This window comes from Tachyglossus aculeatus, chromosome X1 (assembly GCF_015852505.1).
Source record: "Tachyglossus aculeatus isolate mTacAcu1 chromosome X1, mTacAcu1.pri, whole genome shotgun sequence".
NCBI lineage: Eukaryota > Metazoa > Chordata > Mammalia > Monotremata > Tachyglossidae > Tachyglossus > Tachyglossus aculeatus.
The window spans coordinates 117,967,097-117,977,036 of record NC_052101.1 but is presented as its reverse complement, the minus strand read 5'-3'; the positions used below and the strand labels follow the sequence as shown (position 1 = coordinate 117,977,036).

Sequence of the window (9,940 nt, the reverse complement as noted above, 5' to 3'; positions counted from 1 at the left end):
AATAAGGTCCCACATGGGGATCCCAGTCTAAGTAGGAGGGAGCACAGTTTTTTGGTTTTTTTTTTTAAAATGGCATTTGTGAAGCACTTACTATGTTCCAGACACTGTACTAAGCACTGCAGTAGATACAAGCTAGTCAGGTTGGACGCAGTCCCTGTCCCACATGGGGCTCACAGTATTAATCCCCGTTTCACAGATGAGATAACTGAGGGCCAGAGAATGCCCAAAGTCACACAGCGGGCAACTGGCAGAGCTGGGATTATAATCCAGGTCCTCTGACTCCCAGTCCCACGAGACTGACCCCATAAAACTGTCTCTGTCACCAAATGCTGAAGGCAGGAAGGGAAGAGAATGACTGAGATTTACAGGGTGTGTGGCATTAACTCATTATTGAAATCAGGTTAGGGGGTGAGTAAGAGAATAAGGAGAGATGGAAGAAAAATGTGTAGACTGGGGCTGTCCAAGGAAGGCCCTTGGTTGCCTGAGGCAATTGTGGGCAGTTAGTGCAGATAAAGCAAGAGCTGTGGAAAGATACATCCTTCATTTGGAGAAATCACTATCAAACCGGAGCTAGGGTCCATGAGGTTATGATCATTTGAGGTTAGGAGACCTGATGCCAGGAGCTGGGTCACAATCAGCAGAAGAAAGCCACAGTCCTGCTGAAGAGTTTCCTCAGGGCCCCTTTCATGTCTCTGTTCCTCAGGCTGTAGATAAAGGGGTTCAGCATAGGAGTGACCACCGTGTACATCATGGCTGCAGCTGTGTCCTTCTCTGCTGTATGGTAAGACGTGGGGCTGAAGTAGACCCCAATGAGTGTCCCGTAGAACAGAGAAACAACAGAGAGGTGGGAGCCACAGGTGGAGAAGGCTTTTCTCTTACCCTGGGTCGAAGGGATCCTCAGAACAGCAGCAAATATCTGGGTGTAAGAGATAAGGATACCTACGAAGGGTATTAGAATGGACTGCGCCCCTACCGTATAAACCAGGACATCATTGATGAAGGTGTCGGAACAGGAGAGTTTCAGCATGGGGCTGAGATCACAGAAGAAATGAGGGATTTCATTGTGTGAACAGAAGGACAACCGCATCAGCAGGATGGTGAGCATCAGGGCGTTAATGCAGGCCAGAGACCACAGCGCGGCCACCAACAGGGCACAGAGTCTTGGGTTCATGAGAGAGGCGTAACGTAGAGGGTGACAGATGGCCACGTAGCGGTCATATGCCATGGCCACCAGGAGGAAACTATCGATGCCGGCAAACCAAATAAAGAAAAACATCTGTGTCAGGCAGCCAGCATAGGAGATGGCTTTATTCCCCGAGGTGTGATTCACCAGCATCTTGGGAACCGTGGTGGTCGTGAAACAGAGATCGACGAAGGACAGGTTGCTCAGGAGGAAATACATGGGGGAGTGCAGGTGCGGGTCAGACCCGATGGACAGGATAATGAGCAGGTTCCCTAGGACTGTGGTTAGGTACATGGAGAGAAAGAGCAAGAAGAGTGCCTGCTGCTCCTCCGGCTGGTTGGAAAGTCCCAGGAGGATGAATTCAGAGGTGAGAGTTTGGTTTTCACCTTCCATGAGTTCGTGCATCTGTTGGAAAACAAAGGTGGAAAAGCACTCAGTTGAGAACACATCCGGATCCAGGTTTGTTTTTTTCTTTCTCCTAAGAATAATAATAATGAGGATAACTGGTATCTGTTAAGCATTTACTGTGTGCCAAACACTGTGCTAAGCGCTGGGGTAGGTACAATGTAAACAGATCAGACATAATCCCTGTCCCGTTTAAAGCTCACACACTAAGTAGGAGGGGGAATTCATTCATTCATTCATTCAATCGTATTTGTATTGGATCCCCAATGAGCAGATGAGGAAATTGAGGCACAGAGCAGGGAAGTGACTTGCCCAAGGGCACACCACAGGAAAGTGGCAGAACAGGGATTAGGACCCAGGTCTCCTGATTTCCCAATCCGGTGCTCTTGTTACTGAGAACCATAGCTCCTGAAATAACTACAGGAAGATATGAACAAAGAACGTTATCCACTTAGGTCGTTTAACTATTTTTAAAGTAATCTATCATCTCCATTCTGCTGGCTTCCTGAAAGGGAGTGTATGTTCTAGGACGCAAACCTTGGTGTGGCCCAAATTTTCAGGGGTGGGGGCTCTAGGGACAGAATCAAAGAAAGGCAGGAAAGGAAGACAGAGAGATGGGCAGAGAGAGAAAGACAGAGACACGAAGAAAAGAGTTGTGGGGGAGGGAGGCAGAGATGAGGAAAGGCAGAGGTAATAGGCTCATACCCACAAGCTCCCTTATACACATACAGACACACAAGCATTTACTCATCAATCAATTAATCATATTTATTGAGAGCATACTGTATGCAGAGCACTCTACTAAGCACTTGGAAGAGTACAACGTAAAAGGGTTGGTAGACACATTCCCTGCCCACAACAGACTTAAGGCATTCGGTCAGCTCTCTCCCACCTACTGATCCTTGCTTCTCTCCCACTATACCCTTTACTCCTTTCAAGGCAACCTACTCACTGGGCCTTGCTCTCCGCTGACTCCTTACTCCCTCCCTCCCTCCTGCCTGGAACTCCCTCCCCTTCATATCTGGCAAACGAATGCTCTTCCCATTTTCCATTTTCAAAGTCCTTCTTAAATCACATCTCCTCCAGGAGATCTTCCTTGGTTAATCTCTCATCTCCCCACCCTATTTCTTCCCCTATTACCACTTTAGCACTTCTGTATCACCTAACCATTTGGCATTCAACCCCCACCCCACCCACCCATCAATCAATCAATGGTATTTATGGAGCATTTACTGTGTACACAGCTCTGTACTAAGCACTGGGGAGAGTATGGCAGAATAGAGTAGGTAGATGCCTTTCTTGCCCACAAGGAGCTTGCAGACTATGTACATATGGGGATCTCTGCTGCTCAGGATTATTACTATTATTATTATTAATTATTATTATTGTATTTGTTAAGTTCTTACTAGGTGCCCAGAACTGTACTAAACACTGGGGTAAATACAAGATAATCAGGGCAGGCACGGTCCCTGTCCCACTTAGGGCTCTCAGTCTAACTAGGAGGGAGTTAGATTTAATCCTCATTTTACAGATGAGGAAACTGAAACACAGAGAAGTGAAGTTACTTGCCCAAGGTCATACAGCAGACAAGTGGCAGAGCTGGGATTAGAACTCAGGTCCTCTAACACTCAGGCCTGTGCTCGTCCTTTGGGTGGTCCAAGTTCTGTCCTGGAACTGGAGACAAGCAGTTGGAAGGGTGCTCAAGAGCTCATCTGGTCCAGTATCCAGCCTCCAAACAAGAAAGTGCCTAAACCGCCCAGGACAGATGGCTGCCTTCCCATCCCACCGAATTCCATCTCTATTTTGGCCACTAAGCCACACAGACATGTACAACACATGGCGACACAGGAACATGATGTTGGATTAAATTGGGGCAGCTCAGTGGGGCCTGAGGCTTTGAGGTAAGGTGTCTGGTCTTGCCTTTAACACCAGGCACCAACTCTGAGGGTGAGGGTGTGGGGGCAGGGAGTGGGGAGGATCCATAGTAGAGGAGTAAAGAAAAGAAGGACCAAAAGGAACAGCCCCTTTTCTACCTAGAGGGCCAGGATGATATTCCCGTAGCCACTTTTTGTGGGAAAAAGCATTTTTCATACTTCATTCTTAGCATTGACTGTCATTGCGGGGGAAGGAGGGAAGTGAGCAAAAGTTGAATGGGGAATATCTGGTGAGAACAGAGAGGAGAGGCTTTTTTGATCCCAGATCAGATTCTGGGGTAGAAACTCAGGACTGGTCGGTGTGGAGACAGAATAATAGAGTCAAGGAGCAGCAAGTGCTCTCAGGAAGTCACTGGTCTGGACAAGTCATGGGCAAATAATCACCTGATCTGGGCAGGCACTAGCTCAGCCATTCAAGGCAGTTACTATCTGACTCTCTGAGTTCCCCTGCTTGGGTACAGCCTCCCTCACCATGGAGGTGTCAATCACATTTTTGGGGATAACCAAGGGATTCTCAGAAGCAGCATGACCTAGTGGCAAGAGCCCAGGCCTGGGAGCCAGAGGACCTGTGTTCTAATCCTGGCTCTGCCAGTTACATGCTGTGTGACCTTGGGCAAGTCATTTCACTCCTCTCTGCCTCAGCTTCCTCATCTGTAAAGTGGGGACTCAATACCTGTTCTCTCTGCTACTTAGACTATGAGCCCAATGAAGGACAAGGACCATGTCCAACCTATCTGATTACCCCAGCCCTTAGTATAGTGCTTGGCATGAAATAAATGCTTAACAAATGCCACAACTATTATTCTCCTCATTATTATCTATAGTGCTCCAAGTCAGGAAGTTGGGAAGAAGTAAGTCAGTCCCCCCCATCACTGTCAGTCAGTCAACTTGTTTCTCAGATTGGGAATCCCCTAAGGACCAGGTACCAAGTTTAATTCCCACCTCTGTATACTTTTCCAGCAAATAACAATAATAATAATAATAATAATTGTTAAGTACTTACTACGTGTCAAGCACCATTCTAAATACTGGTCTAGATACAAGATAATCAGGTGGGACACAGGGGTCTCACAGTCTAAGTAGAAGGGAGTAGGATTTAATCCCCATTTTACATATGAGGTAACTGAGGCCCAGAGAAATTGTGATCTGTACAGGGTCACCCAGAATGAATGAATGATGGTATTTGTTAAGCGCTTTACTATGTGTCAAGCACTGTTCTAAGAACTGGGATAGATACTAGCTAATCAGGTTGGACACAGTCCCTGTCCCACATGGGGCTCACAGTCTTAATCCCCATTTTCCAGATGAGGTAACTGAGGCATAGAGAAGTGAAGTGACTTTCTCAAGGTCACACAGCAGACATGTAGCAGAGTTAGCAATAGAACTTAGGTCCTCTGACTCCCAGGCCCATGCTCTTTCTACTAGGCCATGCTCCTTCTCTAATTATTATTATTATGAATAACAATGATGATAATAATAATGGTATTTGTCAAGGCCTTACCATGTGCCAAGCACCGTACTAAGAGCTAGGATAGATAGAAGATTATTGGGTTGGATACAGTATAGTGCTCTACACACAGTACGTGCTTAATTAATACTACTACTACTACTACTACTACTACTACTACTACTACTACTACTACTACTAAAGCATCTGGGAGCCTCAGGGAAGGCACTGACTCTGTCTGGGGGGGCTTTTCTCAACATATACACAGGTGCACTGGTCATCCTTACCTGGAAGGTGGATGCTGTTATCAGACACTGTCCCCAATCTTTCCTTTTGCAGTAGGGAATGTCTGACTGTAGCAGCCCCACCTCTTTCCCCCTCCCCTTTCTTGGAACCGAGATAATGGGGAGCAGGGTCCCACTTCTTCACTTGGCAGCCGAAAGGGAAGGGTGTGAGGGAATTGAAGGAGGGATATTTACAGGAGAGTTCCTGGACCAGGGATGTGATTCCCTGGGGTCCTTGTTAGAGACCAACATGCTCTGTCTCCTTGGGGCTCTGCTCTCTGTGGAAAGAATTGAACTTCAAGCTGTTTAATGTAATTTCCCAACTCAGCTGGGTCAGTAATGATTCCTTCCCCTCTGCCTTCAAACATGCCCACGTCTCCCCCATCCTAAAGAAACCCTCTCCTGATCCCACTGCCCCTTCTAGTTATCACCCTATCTCCCTTCCTTTCCTTTCCAAGCTCCTAGAATGAGCTGTCTACAGTCACTGCCTCGAATTCCTCAACTCTAACTCTTTCTTAGACCTCCTCCAATCCGGCTTCTGTCCCCTCCATTTCATCAAAACTGCCCTCTCAAAGGTTGCCAATGACCTCCTTCTTGCCCAATCCAATGGCTCTTACTCTATCCTAATCCACCTCGACCTCTTAGCTGCCTTCAACACTGTGGACCATCTCCTTCTCAACACACTATGAACCTTGGCTTCTGTCCTGTCCTAGTTCTCCTCTTATCTCTCTTGCTGTTCATTCTCAGTCTCCTTTGCGGGCTCCTTCTCCCCCTTCCATCCCCTTACTGTAGGAGTTCCTCAAGGTCTTGGTTCTTGGTTCTTGGTCCCCTAATGTTCTCCATCTATACTCACTCCCTTGGTGAACTCATTCACTCACATGGCTTCAACTATCATCTCTATGCTGACGACACCCAAATCTATATCTTCACCCCGGTTCTCTCTCCCTCCCTTCAGGCTCTTATCTCCTCCTGCCTTCAGGACATCTCCATCCTCCTCTCTGCTTCTAAGCTCTCCATCACCTCTCCCCTTCCTACTTCACCTCCCTTCTCTCCTTCTACAGCCCAGCCCACACCCTCCTCTCCTCTGCTGCTAACCTCCTCACTGTGCCTCATTCTCGTCTGTCCCGCCGTCGACCCCTGTGCCACATCCTAACTCTGGCTTGGAATGCCCTCCATCCACACATCTGCCAAACTAGCTCTCTTCCTCCCTTCAAGCCCTATTGAGAGCTCACCTCCTCCAGGTGGCCTTCCCAGACTGAGCCCCCCGTTTTTTCCTCTCCTCCTTCCCTCCTCATTGACCCCCTCCCTCCCTCTACCCTATCCTCTTCCTCTCCCCACAGCACTTGTGTATATTTGTACATATTTATTACTCTATTTATTTTAGAGTAATGAGGTGTATATAGCTATGATTCTATTTATTCTAATGGTATTGACACCTGTCTACTTTTTTTGTGTTGTTGTCTGTCTCCCCCTTCTAGACTGTAAGCCCGTTGTAGGTAGGGACCGTCTCTACATGTTGCCCAAGCGCTTAGTACAGTGCTCTGTACACAGTAAGCTTTCAATAAATACGATTGAATGAATGAATGAATGAATAATGATGAAAGCTAATGAGCTTGTTGCTCTTCCAAAGAAGAAGAGGAAAAATTAAGGGGGAGAAAGAGGAGGGAGGAGAACAAGATGAAAAAGGAGGGGAGACGGGTGGAGAAAGAAGAGGAGAAGAAAGAGATAGAGGAGGAAGAAGAAGAGGAAAACAGAAGGGGGAGGAGGAAGAGGAAAAAGAGGAAGAAGAGGGAAAAGATGGGGGAGGAGAAAGAGGAGGAAGGAGAAAGGGGGAAAAGAGAGGAGGAGAAAAGAAGAAGAGGGAAAATAAAGGGGTGGAGGAAGAGGAGAAAGAGGAGGTAGGGGAGGAAGATGAAGAAGAGAAGAAAGAAGAGGAAAAAAGAAGGTGGAGGAGGAAGGTGAGGAAGAAGAAGAGGAAGAAGAAAGAGAAGGAAATGGAAGAGGAGAGAGGAGAAATAGGAGCAAGATTTTGTAAGCATCTCCCTTTCCCCATATGGTTGCTAACCACCAGCTACCATCAAAGCTGTTTCTGTCAGTTCGAACTTCGCAACATCTCCAGAATCCACGCTTTCGTCTCCATTCAGACTGCTAGTACATTGATCCAAGCACTCATCATTCCCCATCTCGATTACTGCATCAGCCTCCTAAGTGACCTTCCTGCCTACTGTCTCTCCCCACTCCAGGTTACACTGCTGCCTGGACCATTTAAAAAAAAAATCAGTCCACATCTCCCCACTCCTCAAAAACTTCCAATGGTGGTCCATCTGCTTCGGCATCTCACAGAAACTCCTTACCATTGCCTCTTAAAACTCAATCAGCTCTCTCCCTCCTACCTAACTTTGCTGATCTCCTACTCCAACCCAGCCCACCTTCTAACACCAACCTACTCTCTGTACCTCAAGATGACCCCTGCCCACATCTTCCCTCCAACCTGGAACTCCCTCCCCCTTCATGTCTGACAGACCATCACCCTCTCCACCTTCAAAGCCTTATTAAAATCACCACATCTCTTCCAAGAGGACTTCCTCAACTAAGCCCTCATTTCCCCACTCCCTTGCCCATCTGCATTGCCTATGCACTTGGATCTGTGTCCTTTAAGTACTTGATATCCATCCTACCCTCAGCCCCACAGAGCTTATGTACATATCCTTATATCCTGTCAATTCCCCTATCTGTAATTTATTTTATGTCTGTCTCCTCCTCTAGACTGTAAACTCCTTGTGGGCAGGGCATCATGTCTACCAACACTATTATATTGTACTCCCCCAAGTGCATGATGCAAAATGCTTATTAAAAACATGAGAAAATGGTTTGATTTCCCTTGCCAATGGGGCCGATGAATCTACCCAGAGAAATTTGGGAAAAAAAAGAACAGCAGAAAGTGATTTCATTGACATCTTGACCCCAAACCAAACCCCAAACCCCAAGCCACTCTGGAAAACAGCTTGGCCTAGTGGAAAGAGCATGGGCCTGGGAATCAGAGGACCTTGGTTCTAATCCCATCTCTACTATTCGTCTGCTGTGTGACTTTGGACAAGTCGCTTAACTTCTCTGTGCCTCAGTTACCTCATCTGTAAAATAGAGATTAAGACTGTGAGCCCCATGTGGAATATGGACTGTGTCCAACCTTGCATCTACCCCAGCGCTTAGTACAGTACCTGACATATAATAAGCACTTAACAAATACCATTACGAAAACACTAAAAACCCAGGACCAAACAAAATGCCAAGGTGAAATACATAATTTTTTGTCTCTTCAAGTTAGAAGGACAGTGTCAGCAAAGCCAAGGTTGGATAATGTTTCCAGGAGCAAGGTGTGGTCGACAGTACCAAAGGCAGATGAGAGGTGGAGGAGGATTAGGATGGAGTAGAGGTAAACAGACACATTCCCTGCCCACAGTGAGCTTACAGTCTAGAGGACTCTCCTGGTTCTCCTCCTATCTCTCTGGCCACACATCCTCAATCGGTTTCACAGGCTGCTTCTCTGCCTCCCACCCCTTAACTGTGGGAATCCCCCAAGGTTCAGTTCCAGGTCCCCTTCTAATCTCCATCTACAACCTCTCCCTTGGAAAACTCATTCACTCACATGGCCTCAATTACCACCTCTTTGTGGGTGATACCCAAATCTACCATGTCCAGCCCTGACCTCTTTCTCTCTCTGTAGTCTCGCTTTCCTCCTGCCTTCAAGACATCTCCACTTGGATGTCCTCCCATTACCTCAAATTTAAGCTGTCTAGAGCAAGATTCCTTGCCTTCCCACACAAATCCTGTCCTCCCCCGACTTTCCCATCACTGTAGATGGCACAATTATCCTTCCTGTCTCACGAGCCCATAACCTTGGCCTCAGTTTCTTCATCTATAAAATGGGGCTTAAGTTCCTGTTCTCCCTTCTACTTAGACTGTGAGCCCCATGTGGGACTGAGACAATGTCTGACCCGACTGTACTGTAGCTACCTCAGCACTTAGTACAGTGCTTTGTATGTAGTAAATGCTTAATAAATACAGCTTGGCACATAGAAAGGGCTTAACAATGATCACAATTACTATTATATCAACCTGTTCCCCTTCTCTCTCCCTTTTTCACCCACCCAGCACCCACACTGAGCCAAGTCTAAAGATCCTACTAGTTTTTCCAAGGAAAATAGAAGTTGAAATTTTTTATCAAATTTAAAGTATGACTTACAGTCATTCCATCAATGGTATTTATTGAGCACTTACCGTGTGCAGAATGTGTTGTACTAAGTTCTTGAGAGAGTGCATTTATCAAATGAACCAATAATATATATTGCGTTCCTAATGGGTGCAGTGTACTGTACTAAGCACTTGGAAGAGTACAATAAAGTTAGTAATCAATCACTGTATTTACGGAGTGTCTCTCCCTCTTTTAGACTGTGAGCCCACTGTTGGGTAGGGACTGTCTCTATATGTTGCCAATTTGTACTTTCCAAGCGCTTAGTACAGTGCTCTGCACATAGTAAGCACTCAATAAATACGATTGATGATGATGATTGATGATGGAGTGCTTACTGTGTGCAGAGTGCTGTAAAAAGCCCACTCTACTAAAAACCTTGTGTTTGGCTGCTGCTGTCCCCTCTTTGTCCTGTTTCCTAAAACCTCCTTCCTCCAG

The 9,940-nt window shown here is 46.5% G+C and overlaps 1 protein-coding gene across 1 annotated transcript; it reads right to left on the bottom strand.

Annotated features, from left to right (window-relative positions):
* Positions 1-634: 634 nt before the first annotated feature.
* LOC119949937 (olfactory receptor 1F1-like) lies at positions 635-1,576 on the bottom strand. Its single transcript, XM_038771793.1, has one exon. The coding sequence runs from the start codon at positions 1,574-1,576 to the stop codon at positions 635-637; it is 942 nt and encodes a 313-aa protein (XP_038627721.1).
* Between the last annotated feature and the right edge of the window lie 8,364 nt (positions 1,577-9,940).